The sequence below is a fragment of the Caenorhabditis briggsae genome (assembly GCF_000004555.2).
Source record: "Caenorhabditis briggsae complete genome, chrX, whole genome shotgun sequence".
Lineage (NCBI taxonomy): Eukaryota > Metazoa > Nematoda > Chromadorea > Rhabditida > Rhabditidae > Caenorhabditis > Caenorhabditis briggsae.
The window spans coordinates 8,129,607-8,144,815 of record NC_013491.2 but is presented as its reverse complement, the minus strand read 5'-3'; the positions used below and the strand labels follow the sequence as shown (position 1 = coordinate 8,144,815).

At 40.5% G+C, this 15,209-nt stretch overlaps 5 protein-coding genes across 5 annotated transcripts; 3 read left to right on the top strand and 2 right to left on the bottom strand.

The window, feature by feature from the left end:
• Positions 1 to 446: 446 nt before the first annotated feature.
• On the top strand, positions 447 to 2,152 carry Cbr-wrt-2 (the record flags this gene model as incomplete). Its single annotated transcript, XM_045239441.1, has 7 exons — positions 447 to 536; positions 597 to 788; positions 839 to 934; positions 977 to 1,140; positions 1,195 to 1,490; positions 1,538 to 1,675; positions 1,734 to 2,152. The coding sequence occupies 7 exons, from the start codon at positions 447 to 449 to the stop codon at positions 2,150 to 2,152; spliced, it is 1,395 nt and encodes a 464-aa protein (XP_045095337.1).
• Positions 2,153 to 2,601: 449 nt separating this feature from the next.
• On the bottom strand, positions 2,602 to 4,355 carry Cbr-pccb-1 (the record flags this gene model as incomplete). The annotated part of the gene is made up of 4 exons (XM_002644275.1): positions 2,602 to 3,026; positions 3,075 to 4,083; positions 4,130 to 4,249; positions 4,299 to 4,355. The coding sequence occupies 4 exons, from the start codon at positions 4,353 to 4,355 to the stop codon at positions 2,602 to 2,604; spliced, it is 1,611 nt and encodes a 536-aa protein (XP_002644321.1).
• A 1,810-nt stretch (positions 4,356 to 6,165) lies between these two features.
• On the top strand, positions 6,166 to 6,264 carry CBG27629 (the record flags this gene model as incomplete). The annotated part of the gene is made up of 1 exon (XM_045239440.1): positions 6,166 to 6,264. One exon carries the CDS (start codon positions 6,166 to 6,168, stop codon positions 6,262 to 6,264), a length of 99 nt encoding a protein of 32 aa, XP_045099469.1.
• A 584-nt stretch (positions 6,265 to 6,848) lies between these two features.
• CBG14129 lies at positions 6,849 to 8,228 on the top strand (the record flags this gene model as incomplete). The annotated part of the gene is made up of 5 exons (XM_002644274.1): positions 6,849 to 6,951; positions 7,001 to 7,101; positions 7,288 to 7,440; positions 7,541 to 7,735; positions 7,791 to 8,228. The coding sequence occupies 5 exons, from the start codon at positions 6,849 to 6,851 to the stop codon at positions 8,226 to 8,228; spliced, it is 990 nt and encodes a 329-aa protein (XP_002644320.1).
• Positions 8,229 to 9,651: 1,423 nt separating this feature from the next.
• On the bottom strand, positions 9,652 to 12,486 carry Cbr-twk-16 (the record flags this gene model as incomplete). The annotated part of the gene is made up of 12 exons (XM_045239439.1): positions 9,652 to 9,769; positions 9,817 to 9,925; positions 9,992 to 10,266; positions 10,313 to 10,461; positions 10,512 to 10,623; positions 10,720 to 11,096; positions 11,147 to 11,209; positions 11,709 to 11,851; positions 11,898 to 11,965; positions 12,027 to 12,115; positions 12,238 to 12,390; positions 12,445 to 12,486. 12 exons carry the CDS (start codon positions 12,484 to 12,486, stop codon positions 9,652 to 9,654), a joined length of 1,698 nt encoding a protein of 565 aa, XP_045095336.1.
• Positions 12,487 to 15,209: the final 2,723 nt, after the last annotated feature.

Here is a 15,209-nt window from a genome sequence, read left to right as displayed (position 1 = left end):
TAGCTTGAGAATGATACAAAATTAGGTAGCCACTGCATAAAAAACTGAATCTCGAAGGGAACAATCCGGATTATTGGTGACAAACAACACGGCAAGTGAAAGTGTTGCACTGATAGAATACGATACGAGAATATGCCCCTTTGGCCCTTTCTTCCCTCATCATCCTGTCCACTTTCTTCAATCTCTCCCCCCCCCCCCAACGAATTCAAACTTTCACTCTCGCTCTTATCTTGAGGAATCTGATCGAAACGAGGGACGACAAGCGATTCGCGTCGCAGCAACACGGGAGATATGGAGGGAAAAGCTGGGAGAAAAGACATTTTGATGACCTTATTTTCTTGTCGTTGTCGGGAAAAGAAGCGGTGGTTTGTGCCCCACCTCCTTGAAGCTTTTCATTTGCGCTTCTTCTCATTGAACATCTCAACCTGCCAATTGTTTCTCGGAACATGCATACGCCGATTTTCTATCTTTTGGCTCTTCTGCCGGTGGCACTAGCCTCTTACTGTGGACAGTCTGCCATTCCATACACCTTCCAGGTAAGGTGCAAAGCGTGCTAAAGCTTGATAACGAGCTCAAGCCTCATCTGAACACTGCAGGTGCTACGATCTGGATTCCCTGTATTAGGATGTGCCCGGCCAAAGTGTTTCGGATGGACTGCTAACGGAACCAGAGCTGGAGAAACCGCTCAATTCTACAGAGTCGCTGGCAAGGACGATGGATACTTGAGAAGATCCGATCAATTCATCAAGAACCCAAGCAAGAATCCAAATTTTGTTCCACAATTGGCTGTAAGCAATCTGAGCAATATTAATCATTCTCTCATTTTCTCTATTTTCAGATTTGTACCGACGAGTATAAATCCAATACTTGCGAAGAAGGAGAATGGGTTGGAGGACTCTCCCCACAATCCGATCCTTTCACCGACAAACTTGAGGTAACAATTCATTGAAAGCATTTATCCCATTAGTATCTTTAGATGAAATGCTGCAGTTACCAAGTCCTGATCAACTCGCAGGATCGTGGAAATGCAGTCGTCAAGCAGGGACAATTGGTTGTCGGAGGAGAAGTTTTGGACGACGGCAAACTAGTCGCCTTCGATTACATCTCCAACTTGAGCAAGACTGTTTCCAAAAACGGAACGTGAGTTTCAAAAAAGATAAAGCCGAATTAGTTTAACGCATGACTGATTTCTAGCGTTGTCTATGTGGCCACCATCAAGAGAATGCCATGTTTTGATGAGGAACAAACTGAAACCAAGAAGCAGGAGAACACCATTGTTGAAGCTGCAGCCGCTGTTGAGCCACCAGCTACATCTACAACAGCTACACAACAACCAGCTGCCACAGTCCCACAAGTTCAAGGAACTCAAACCCTCAATATCCAGCCATACGCTCCACAACAGCCACAAGCCCTCCCTAAGAACTCTGTTCCTACTGCCACTTACGGACAGTTCTCCCAACAAGCTTATGGAGTCGCTCCAAATGGACAATGTAGGATTTCAAGACTAGTAAACAGACTTTTTATTCTGAAATTTTAGATTCTGGATATCCACAATATGCTCAACCACAGGCCCAACCCCAACAGCAACAACAGCAACAGCCACAACCACAGTACTACCAAGATCCATTTGCTGCTATGATTCAACAGCAACAAGCTGCTCTACAACAACAACAAGGTAAGCGACCATAAATCTCGGATTTTATAATTTTAATATCCCATTCATAATATTTTAGCTCTTGCTAACCAACAATTCCAACAACAACAACAGCAACAGCAGCAACAAATGGCGTTCGCTCCACTTCCACCATTCCCACAACCAATGATGTTCCAACAACCACAAATCGTTCAAGTCGCTGCTCCAGGAACCGCTGGAGCCGCTGGAGCAACCTCCCCACAAGTCGTTGCCACAGGAGCCGCAGCTGGAGCCGCCCCTGCCGCCGCCCCACAAGTCGTTGCCGGTGTTCCAGCCGCACAAATGCCACTTGCAGTTCTTCCAGTTCAAATGACATCCACCATGGCGCCAATGACTCTGCCAAAGCTTGAAGATCTGCCGAAACTTCAGATTCCAAGTGTTGAAGATGTTGAGCAAGTGATTCCACCAGTGCAACGCGCTATTCTGACAAGTGTTGCCAAGTTCTTCGGAGTTCTTTAATTGATATTCTTGTATCCACCTCATCTATGATTTCAAACAAAAAGCTCGTACTAATAACAATCAATTCTTATGGAATGAAAATAATAAATTATTAAGTTTATTAAAATTTGTTTTTTGATTCCTGAAAACCCGAATAAACTCGCTAGTCAAGAAAAGAAGTCAGATAGCAATGACTCGCGGCACCATGCGCCGCAAAACAGTTTGAATTTCACATCAATTCTCCTATTTATTTGACTGGACAGAAATAAATACAATTTTTTCAATTATGGCATTACAAAAAAAAAGTGGTGAGGCGGTGGGACGGGAATACTCGAGAAATTACGCAACTAGCGTATAAGGTATAGAGACTGGAAGTTTGAAAAAATTAAACACGTCATATATACCGGACCAACGGCCGGTCGGGTAAAATGGCAAATGGGTTAAAGGGGTTTCACACGAGTTTTAGAGATTTAGAGTGGAATGTTTCCGTGCTTCTTCCATGGATTCGCCAATTTCTTGCTCTCGAGCATGTTCAAATCCTCGCACACCTTCTTTCTGGTTTCCGATGGAGTGATGATGTCGTCGACGAATCCTCTGACGGCAGCTGGGAACGGATTGGAGAACAACTCGGTGTACTCCTCCTCGTGTTGGACGGCGTGCTCCTTGTCGTTACGGAAAAGAATCGAGACAGCTCCCTTGGCTCCCATAACGGCAACCTCAGCAGTTGGCCAGGCGTAGTTGATGTCTCCACGAAGATGTTTGGAAGACATGACATCGTAAGCTCCTCCGAAGGCCTTGCGAGTAATGATGGTGATCTTAGGAACGGTAGCCTCAGCGAAAGCGTAGAGAAGCTTAGCTCCGTGGCGGATGATACCTCCATACTCTTGGGAGGTTCCTGAATTTGCAAGTTTTGTTACAAAATAGGTTCTGTGTTAAAATTTACCTGGCAAGAATCCGGGGACATCAACCAAAGTGATGATTGGGATGTTGAAGGCATCGCAGAAGCGGACGAAGCGAGCTCCCTTGACGGAAGAGTTGATGTCAAGACATCCGGCGGCAAACTTCGGGTTGTTTCCAACAATTCCGACGGTGCGTCCGTTCATTCTGGCGAAACCAATGACCAAGTTCTTAGCATAGTCTGGCATGATCTCGAAGAAATCTCCCTCGTCAACAAGTGCGTGGATGACATCCTTCATGTTGTAGGCAGCAGTGCTCTCCAATGGAACAACAGTGTCCAAAGATGGAACTGATCTGTCCCATGGATCCTCAGCAGCACGGATTGGTGCAGCATCGGTGTTGGAGAGTGGGAGATAGTTGAAGAGTTCACGAAGGCTCATGAGGGCGTCAACGTCATTGTCGAATGCTCCGTGAGCGACTCCAGAAGTGACAGTGTGTGTCTTGGCACCTCCGAGTTCTTCTTGAGTGACCTCCTCGTTAGTGACGGCCTTGACGACATCTGGTCCAGTGATGAACAAGTAGCTAGTGTCACGAACCATGAAGGTGAAATCAGTAAGAGCTGGAGAGTAGACAGCTCCTCCGGCGCATGGTCCCATTATCATGGAGATTTGTGGAACAACTCCCGAAGCGAGAACGTTCTCCTGGAAAATATCGGCGTATCCGGCAAGGGATTCAACTCCTTCTTGAATGCGGGCACCTCCGGAGTCGTTGAGTCCGATGACTGGAGCCCCGACGAGCATGGCTTCTCTCATGATCTTGACGATCTTCTTGGCGTGAATCGAGGAAAGGGATCCTCCAAAAACGGTGAAATCCTGGGAGAAGATGAAGACAGTACGTCCGTTGATCTCTCCACGTCCAGTGACAACCGAATCTCCTGGATACTTCTCCTTCTGCATACCGAAGTCGTTGCAGGTGTGCTCGGCGAACATATCGTACTCGCGGAAGGTGTTTCTGTCTAAGAGAAGATCAATGCGTTCACGAGCAGTAAGCTTTCCCTGTAAACAGATTTTGTGAACATGTCCCAATAATTATCAGACTCACGCGAACATGTTGACCATCGATACGTTTCTTTCCTCCTCCAAGAAGAGCCTTGTCGCGGGTGTCATCGATTTTCTTGGCGACCTTGATGGTATGAGCGATGGAGCTGGTGGCACGGGTTGGCTGTAAATTGGAAGATACTTGAAACGTCCCAAATGATTTCGAAACTTACATGAAGAACACCGTTGAACACTGGCAGTGCCAGTTGACGAGCGAAGCGGGACAACATACCCGAGTCTCTGAAAAATGAAACAATTTTAAGATTTTCAAAAGGAGAACGAGAAAAGTGAGGAGTTGCAAGAAAAACGACAAGATGGGAGAGTCTGAGCGGTCAATGCTCAGATCGAGTGGTGAAGAAAAAGAAGAAGAGTCCCGACGTGTGTTGTAGTGCAACTTTGTTGTGTGCGTGACATTTAGAAGATTGCAGCGCGTAAGTGAAAAGAGATGAGAGAAGAAAACGAAGAAGAGAGAAAGAAAACTGCCAGTGCACCAAACGGTCACGGGAAGAAGAGATAGAGAAGATGGACAGCCACAGGGCACGTAGGCAACAAAACAAAAATATAATTCGTTGAGATTGATTTGATTTCAAAAAGGGTGCTGCCGAATCAGTGTCTTGTTTGTGACTTGTCAACAGATAAGGAGGCAAGTGACCAGCGCCAATCGATAACGGGTGATTCTTCTTTGAATTTACAGTCTTATCTCTGAACTCCGACCAGCGGCTGGCTAAACGGAGGACACAGAAAGAAAGAAAGACAGATTCAATTCAAAAGTCCATGGAAAATGAGGGAAAATGAGAGCAAATAAAAAAGGAACAATCGGAAAGAAGAATGGTTTGAATAAATGAGGTGAGCGAGGACGAGAACAACAAAAACAACACTGTTCTCAATAGAGCGTATTTCTTTCGCACCGGTTTAGAGGCCGCGCAGTTTGCGCGCGCGCACAGTGGTCAACTAGGAATAGTGTTAGAAAAGAGGAGGCGCAGATAAAAAAACAAAACGCGGGCAGAAACGAACGAGGGACCGCCAACACAATGTAGCGTCTAGGTTAACGAGAAAAAGAGGTCGCTCGATCAGCGAAACAAACTGTACGGACCAAGACTGTCGAATGGAGCTAATGCGGAATTTTCGGAGTGTCGTTGTTTGCGTGCGCTTGATCGGTTTACTGGCAGACGCCACTGGGCAGGTTAGATACACTTGACAATTGTCGTTTCTTCTTCTACCCTTCTGAGACGTCAACGAAACATGCTGAACACATCAAGGTTCTTTTAGAGAAGGAGAAGAAAAATAGATAAGAAAAATAACAAAAGATGATGTTTTTTTTCGGAAATTTCGAGAATAAATACACAACTTGAAATGGAGTAGCTGAATAATAAGGAAGTAAAGGGACCAAATGTGAGAGAGGATAGCTGAAATTTTCTTTCAAGTATCATTTCGTTCAAATATCACAGTTCTAGAAGTGTTAACAGTTCTTTTATTTTTAGTTGTTCAGAAAAGGTTGTAAAAAACAACTAAAAACAAAAATTGAAATTGTAGATTTCAAAATAAGCAGTGGATCTATCACTTACTCCTAGATTTTTAGAGGAATCTTTTTTAGGTTCTGGATACTGTATTTGTTCTTGTTTGAATTCTTAACTTTCAAAGCTCACATTCCAGATTTTTGACCCACTAAAAAGTTATTCCCATCTGAATTTTGTTTTTTTGGCAGTGGCCACTGTTCATGTTTTCGATCAGAGTCCCACACGATTCCAGCGATTTCTAGCAATAATTCTGTATGGTTCCCATAGAATTTTCCCAAAAAAAGAACCAGTGTTTACCAGTGGCATCATATTCACATCGGATTACATATGCAATTCGTTTTTTCTCGACTTTCTATTCATAAAATGCATTTCGCAATATTGTTTGTTTTCGCACACTGAGTCATTCGCCACATTGCAAATAGCAGAGTATATAAAACCGGACTTTCGGTTAGAAATAACCCTTCTGGACGCTCCAGGTCTTTTTTCGTGTTTTAGACTGTTCGTTTAGGTCGTTTTTTAAAGAATGAAAAAATGCCGCACATTTATTTTTTTCCGTTCTGAATCTTTCTTGAAATTTAGGGACATTTTTCCACCTGACGTTTCGCAACTGCAAAGGTTTTGAACTACAAAAATATTTTCAGAATTTTCAAGTATGCTTTTTCTTAAAAAACACAACCTAAAATTCCAAAAAATTCAAGAAGATTTTTTCGAAAAAAAAAAAAATAATATTCAAATTTTCAAATTGCAGATTGTGTTCTAATAAAAAACATTTTAGAAACTCCGAAAAATATTTTTCGGTGGTGAAATGTCTCGGAGCCTTCATTGAGAATTCCTCCTCATATGTAAACCAGTATTTCCTCCACTGTTTACATAACAAATAACATAAAACTATCAATTTCATATCTTTCCTTTTCCTTTATTTCGTAATTCTACGTTTTCCTCATCCCATAAAGAGAATTCCTTTTCAACGAATTCATATCAAACAAATCAGGAACTATTTCTCACAAAAGTTCCAATTTTTAGTTTCACCTATGACCATTAACCGGTATCTCGATTCGGACAACTTTTTCATCTGATTTCTAAAGTATATATTTCCTCACTTCTTCACTTATTCGTTACTTCCTGGTCGCCTGCCGGGTTTGTTTATAAACCTTGTATTGCGTTTTCAATTTGCACTAACTTTCTCCATCACTTCAGTGTTCAATAATGTCCAAGAAAATTGCCGACGGATTCGGAAGTCTTGGTGAACTGTGCGACCATCACTACGCTTTCTTTCAAGATGGAAAGCTCACCTTGGTGGGCCGACAATGTAAGCAAGCCTTTTGAAATTTTGATTGGAAGAGTTCAATATATTTTAGACGTCGCCCAACCAACCCACAACTGGGGTCATCGTGTCGCCTTTCCGGGAACTTATGTTCTTACTTTCGACAAGGAAACCAACCACTGGGAGAGACATGATGTAAGTTATTGAAGCTAAGATTGAGTGTGGTTGCTATTAATGTTTTCAGTGTAAATTAGCAAACCTTGAGTGTCTGAAAAACCTTTGATACGTACCCGCTTCAAACACTCGAAGTTGAAAATTTTCAACTGAAGCATTCGGATGACCACTATTAGACACAGTTTACAACAAATTGTAATGTTTCAGTTTTCCGAACTAGCCAGCGACGAGAATTTGGAGGAATCCTTGTTCGTGAGAGATGGAAAGCTCTACTTGCTCACTTTCCTCAACTTCGGAGCCATCGAATTCAAGCAACTCTTCAAGTGGGAGGATAACAAGTTTGTCGAGATTAAATTGACTGTAAGTTTGAAGCCAAACTGAAATTTTAATATTTGTGACTCAAAATCAGTTATTATTATTTTAGTAAAAACAATATTTGACAAAATCTTATTTTTTTCAGGCTCCAGCAAACAAGGCCATCACCGAGAGCCAAAAGCCAGATGTGATTGTTGCCTCCGGAGTGACTTCAAATGGATCTAACATTGTTTTGGCTAGAGATGACGATGGTCATATTCAAATCTACTCACTCACCGTTGATGGAGATGTTGCAACTATCGAGAACACTTCGAAAATTGATGTTGACGCTAATCCACTGGTAAGTCTTTCTAAATTTTAAAATACGTGGCTACTAACCATAAAATCTTTTTCAGAGAGGTCAAGCAGTTCTCGCCGAAGTCTTCGGCGACAAAGTACTCGTCAGTTACGGAGTTCACGGGTGCGGATTCCGTTGGGAGAAAACCAGATTCTTCATCGCCGACTTGAAGACCAACACCACTCGTCATGTGGAAATCGAGGGAGAACACGAGAACCTCCCACGATTCGGTTTCACCGGACCCCACTGCTCGTTCGTCAACCAGGACACCAAATCGTGGATCGTGGCTGCTGGATCAGTGCTCAAAGGAATGCATGCAAGTGAGTTCAATGGAGAAGTCTGGGCTCTCAAGGGAAACGTCTTTGATGAGGAGTCCAAGGCAGTCTGGGTCAAACTTCCACACAACGTCGAGGAGGGAGAGCACATTTTGGATGGATTTACTCTCTACACTGTTACCAAGGATGCCGTGTCTAAGGTTCAATTGGATGAGATCTAATTTCTGTGTCGCATTTCCAAAAAAAAAATCGGTGATCTATTTCTATTCCTTTGTATAATATTTTTATGTTTCTTATGATAATGTGCTTGGCTGTGTTCATAATAAATTGCTTCAGGGTTTTTAGACCAAGTTTTATCGTTTCAGAAAAAAAATAGAAAGAAATCAGTTAGAAACTCAGTTAGCAAAATGTTCGATCGCTCTGATCGGGTGATTGATTTCTAACACTACAGAATATTAATTCGCTGGCTAGTCGAAAAGCGGTTGCTTTGATTAAGAGTATTTACAACGTCAGCATATTCTCTAGAGAGTGATCTTTTCCACTACTTTTCTGAAACAATGAATACTGATTTAATGATGATAAGAAACACGAACTTTGTAGAGAGAGTCCAAGCACTCATTTGAAATTGGTCCTGATTCGTCCTCATCATTCTCCAGAAGTTTCTGAATTATATTTTAACATGATACCTAAATAATATATAAACGGACCTTGAAAGGCGTGTCCTCTTTCTTAAAGTCTAACATAAAGTGCAGTTCTCTTTCCATCTGTTGTAATTCATTATTCTCGTAGACACGTTGCAAGAAGATCTTAAACAAGCTTTTCAGCGTTTTCTTCTCCAGCAATTGTTTGATTCGTCGATCATGGCGAAAGTTCATCAGTATATAATACATAACCAATGAAGCAAAAACTCTATAAATATAATCCACTAATTCGAGAAAGAGAAAGAGAGAGGGAAGTTGGGAACAATACTTACACACTGAATAATGAGACAAGTATAAAATTGATCATCCCAGAGCACGTACAATTTGAACTGTCGAAGTAAAGGAAGTCCATGTGATATGCAAAGAATTTATTGGAAGATTAGGATAGTGGCAGGTAATCTATCCTCGTCTGTGACCACGCACACGCAACTCTTACCGCTCTTCTACTCTAGCCGAACGCGCTCGCGTATCGCGTAGCGTGCGGATAGTTCATCTGGGTCGAATATGTGACTGTGCTTAGTCAGTGAGGAAGGGGAAAGAAGGTCACAAAAAAAGAAATAGAGGATGCCAAGGCAGGTCACATGAAAAATAACTGAAGAAGAAAGAAAGGGCAAATAATTCAGAGAATACGAGCCGATTAGTGTGTGAAAAATCCTCAATTGGGAAGGTGTAAATAGTCGAAAAATCTAATTCTCCACTCCCGAATAGCTTTTTAGCACATTGAACTCTCGAACTGGTGTATGCTCCGAATTATTTGCCTAAATGAGAGAGATCAGTATCAGTTTGTTTTTTTGACTGTGCATGTTAACCGTTTATACATCCAAAAACAAACTTTGAATGATTTCCGAATTTGATGATGGTTGCTTTGTGAATAAATTGTTTCGTGGTTTTAATGAGTGGAAGCTTTATCGGTTCAGGGAGAAAGAATCAGTTATAAATTCAATTAGGAATTCCTCCTATTATCCTCTCCTGTCAAGGAATGTCTAATAGGGGATGGTGATACACTGCGCTCTGGAGAACAAGTGGCAAGATTCAATACCGATTTTCTCCTGGGGCCATGTCTGGAAAATTTATATGTTTTTTGTTTGTTCCAATAAAATAGTCTCACTTCCTGTCCGATAGGCGTTCCAGTCTATCCCATTCCTCTTGATACGTTTCATAGAGTTTACGCGGATCACGACCATACATTTCCTTCTTCTCTCGGAACCGTTTCGGAGCTGAAAACATTTACTTGATTTGATAAGAAATCACTATCGAGCGAGTTGATTGATCACCAAAATTACCTTTCTCCTCTTTTTCATAGTCTTCAACGTTTAGACTACTTTGCACGGTCATGTCTTCAAATGTGGCCGGTGGTTCAATGATGATCACACTCTCGCATTTGTTATCTTCAACCAATTCAGTATTCAATTCCACATGAAACGTGTCGAGATCATCAAACAGTTTCTCTTGCGCCGATTGGTTCATGAACTCGTTGGAGAGCGCTTGAAAAATTGGCTTTTTGATATCCAACTCATAACTGGGTAGCGGCAATGGGCTTCGTGGTGCAGGAGTATCCCTAAATAGTCTATTTAAAAACAAATTGAGCAAGAAATTGAGTGTACATTTTGAATATAAACGGGTGGTCTTCACGTGGTGATGGTGGGCTCATTGGAGGGTTGGATGGTCGTGTTGAGCATGGAGAGTGGATGATAGAGCGTGGCGAGGGTTCACGAGGCTCGTCGTTCAGATCTTCTGGAGGTTCACGGCCTTCCTGGAATAAATTTTAGACTTATTTTCAAAATGTTAATTTTGGATAGTCACCTGAATTGCAATAGTTCTCTCCACAACGTTCTCCAAGTCTAGCGCATCAATCATACCAGGTTCTACACCACATTTTTTACCAACCGCGTGGAGCAAATCTCTTACTTTCAAACTGAAACTCGCAAAGGTTATTAGAAACTTCGAAATATTAATAATTTTCAATTTGAATAAAAGTAAACTAAACGTTTTTCTCATGATTTCAACTCACGTTTTTCCTCCGAACCAGATTCTCGTCTGCGCCGCATTTTTCATCTTCTTTCCCCAATAGTGAAGCTTCTTCATATACTCCGAGCCAATGTCTAAAATGAAAAATAGAAAATCGCCTTTGAAAAATTTCCTCTTACTAATTGCAATGGTTGTAATTGCCAGACCAATGCACACATACAAAAATGTGATAGGCAGTAGTTCGACCCGTATCGGTACAAGTTGTCCGAAATCTATCGCTGTTAGGCAAAGAAAGTTGAAATAAAGACCGTTGAAAAAGTCTAATTCTCCATTTAACAATGGTAGCAGTAGAGCGCCAACGCCTACATAGGCTAGAAAAACGCATAACAATGCCAGTGATGTGACTTGAATTGAAGACTCCTAAAAAGAGAATGAGTTGTCTAAAAGAAACTGCTGAAAAAATGAAATACCTTATAAACTTTCCCGGCTAGTGACGCTTTCGACATTCTTCTCTGCTGTCGGTAGGCTTCAATCTGAAAAAAACTTAAATTCTACTGCACTGTGCTATAAGATACAAAAAAACTTAATTTTCAGTCGATTTTCAAAGAATTCGATAAATTTCAGAAGCCTGAAGCTTGTCTGCCAAGTCTCTGATCATTAATAAATTGGCGGGTAAAAAACAGACCTAGATTGAAAAAGTCGCATTTCCAGAGCTATTTTGAATATGCCTAATTTTCCAGCAAAAGCTGATTTCTGAGTGACCTTTTCCCCTTTTCAGTACAAAAACGGGCCAGAAAGGGTTTTTTTTTCGAAAATCGGCAAATAGCTGGAAAAACGCAGAAATTTTCAAAATTTTGTGAATGCAAAGTTTCAATCTAGATCTCTTTGAAACCGTCCAAAATCTTATGAAGCTACATGACAGCCGAGCTCCAGCCTCCTGAAAATGGCCAAAATGGCCGATATTCAACTGATAACATTTTGTATATCGTATTAAACGTCACTGTATGTACTACAGTAGCCTCTTTAGCTCACCTTCCGTCTAGAGTCTCCAGCGAAATTGTTCAGGTACTGGCCCACATTAGCAATTATGATCATTGTCACTGGTATTCCGCAAATACCGTATACAATGCAAAACATTCGTCCCGTATAGGTTATCGGTGCAATTCTGTTATACCCTGTAGTAAGAGATCTTGTGGAAGCTTTTTTTAAATATTGAGTTACCTAAAGTTGTCACAATACCGAAACCATACAAGGTGGCGGTGACAAAATTCCATTCGCTTCGTTCGTCTCTGAAATTTTTTTCAATTTCATTGCTCAGTTTTTAAACTCTTTCTTCGTGTCAGTTCTTACTTTTCTGGCTCGAAGCAATCTGCAATTTGTTCCGCTAACTGCTCTTGATGAGTATAGTTTCTGCTCCATCTGTGTACGGAATGTAGGATCTGGAAAAAAGAACGAGCCATAAAAAACCTAATCTAGTTACAGAAAATATAATATGAGAACCCTATTAAATTAGTAATCAAAGCTCCAGCAAGATGACTCAAAAATGATAAAAAACACTAACTTGAGAAACACACGATGTTCGATTTGTTCTCTCATTTCGCTTCATCTCGGCGTGTGCATCAGTTTCAATCCGGTCGAAAACAAAACCACCGAGAAACGAGTACAGTAGGACAAGCATGAGTAATGAGCAATGCAGTGTGAACGGCTTTGCATGCTGGAAAAGATACGGTATTAAAAACCAAAATACAATTGGAAATGATTTTAAAACCTCAACCTCGAATGCCTGCTTTTTACTCTGGAGATTGTGCATCTGATGAGGCCTGACAAATACGCAAAATAAGCGTTGGGATGTTAAGAATTGGAAAAATGGAACGGAGGGGAAGAAGTGCAATTTTATGAGAGCTCGGGGGATAAGTAATGTGCATTTCATTATTTTTAGACCCCTCCTTCATCGTATTCAATTTTTTTTTTCTTCCGTTCTCAAATTGAAGAATTGAAAAAAAATTGAACACTAATTGAGGAAAGGGATCATTTGGTATTTTTTGTTATTTCCAATTAATTGAGCTCAAACTATACAATTAAAAAAAATTTCAAAAATAAATCCCGATGATGTACAGTATAGATCCACCGGATGAGCAAGAAGGAAAAACAAAAACAAAGCAACCAAAATCTAAAAAAATAGGATGGTGATGAATGTAGAGAACGCGGGGATTCATCCAAAATTAGAAAACTATCAACGAACTGGATGTGTGGAGGACCACACATCAAAACGTAATTGAGCTGGTACACAGGACCAGCTGAGCCGGGCTCCATTCTCTCTTTCTTTCACACTCGTTTTCCAAGAGTGTCACATCATTTAAAGTACGGCTCTTTTCGGAATATACATATCCAGGAAGACTTCCCGGGATTCGTGTACAGAGCACAACAAAATAAAACGAAAAGGAAGAATATAATGCGATCAGGCACTGGGTGGGCCCTATGAGTCTCCTAATTTCATGCGGAAATAACAGCTTCTCCTATTGTCTCTCCTTTTCTGTTATTTTTTCCGCGTTCTAGATGCGTGAAAAACAAAAATGTCATATTAATTCAGTGATACGTTTTTAGAAAGGAGGTTCTATGGAAAAAATGATGTGCTTGATTTGTTACACTGGAAAAAAGGGATAGTGACTTCGGGTATTTTAAAAAAATTAGCTGAAAAAAGTATTTTTAGTTGTCGTAAAACCTGTAATAGACGGGGTTCACATTTGATCCAATTCATTACATTTTCTATCCAAGATATGAAAAAGTTGTCAACTGAGAAATTGTTCATCTTTTTTAAAAATATTTTTTAATTGACAGGTTTTTGAGATCTCTTGGCAGCGTAGCCCAGTTGTGCAACATATCTAACATGTTGCTCAGAATTTTTATTTTCAGAAGGTAGTTCTAGACAAATTTACCTAAACAATTCACAATTAACCTGACCCAACTACTGTTTGATTTAGGAGGATAGGTTACTCTAATCCTCTCTTAATTTGAGCCTACTTATCTCGGTTCTTGTGAATGATATCAAAAGCAGGATAACTGAGAAAATATTGGTGTCATTATAATAAGTAATTAATCAGTTCAAAACTTGTTATGTTTTCTGAAATAACCGAGGTAGTCTAAGTCAAAGTTCACGTACAGGGTCGTCCTCTCATAGAGCATTTACCGTACATTTTCAGTTTTGGAAACTAAATCTAAAACCAAATTTCTAGTCTCCGTGAACTAACCATTCTCAAAAGGAAACTTCTCACCTCATCAGTTGGTTTAGAATTTTCTGTAGTGGCTTTTTTGGTCGACCTGGAACTCGTCCTACGTTGATATCCTCCCATTTTGACACCAGAATAGACCCAACACAAATAATATAGAATATCTCGACTATTGGATTTACCCTTTTCTATATGACCTGACCTTTTTTTCATGTCCCACCCCTTCAAAATGTCTGTGAAAAATGAATATGCAAAACCAGTCAAAAATCTGAAAAATAAAAAGAACGCCGAAAAAAAGTACCTCGCATTTTTTGAGCCGAAGGAACCGCAAAAGGAGCTGCAGGATAAACATGACTCGAGTGGTATCTGGAAGATGGATTGAGAATTCGAAGCGGACTACGTCAGATGCAAACCGATGAGCGGCGGAAAAAAGATAGTATCAGACAAGGAAAAGAGATTTATATACACAGAAGGGATCCTCAAAAACAAGCCGGCGGTTTCAGTTTTTTCAAATGTCGGAAAACAAACAAAGAATGACGAACGCACGATCTTTGAAAGTGCGGTGACTCCAAGAAAAAACGAAATCTGGTTATATTTGTTGGAACACCAGAAATTGGAAAAATTGGGAACGCTGAAATGAGAATCAAAAAAATAGAATCACAAAACTTCGTTAACTCTCTTTCCTTCCTTGAGTATAAAAACATTCCAGAAAATAGGAAGCTTGACTGATTAGGAATTTTGAGAAACATATCGAAAACATAGTGAGAAATGTAATTTAGAATTTTTGGTCGGACAAGACAGACTGGGACTTATTTTGGTCTTTCCAGAAATCGTATAACAACTTTAGTAATATAAACAATCCCGTTGAACAAAAAATGTTATTGTTCAAAGAACTTGAAAGAGAGCAAAAATCTGTGACTGGTGTAAATCTGTGTTTGTGTGGTACAAGTATACAAAAGTTTAGTGTCGGGTGAAATTTAGAGGCGAAGAAAAAAACGTCCTCATTATGCTGGTCCCATGTGTTGGCACTGAAGAGAGACGAAAAAAAGCAGGCACATCTACAAACACAGCTATCCGTTTTATAGTTGCAGTTCTTGAAGTCTAGCCTCTTGTAGCCGGGTGGTAATTTTCGTAAAAATAGGGTGAGTAGAGAAGGGAACCTTCACGTCAATTTAGGAGGATTGGTTCAAAAACGGAAAAACAAGAAAAACATAAAATATTGGATTTGTCTGGATGGTCGACTAAAAGGAATTTTTGCGAGGTTTGCGGCTTTCAGGATCTCCGAGAAAAACAAGGTCATCGTACC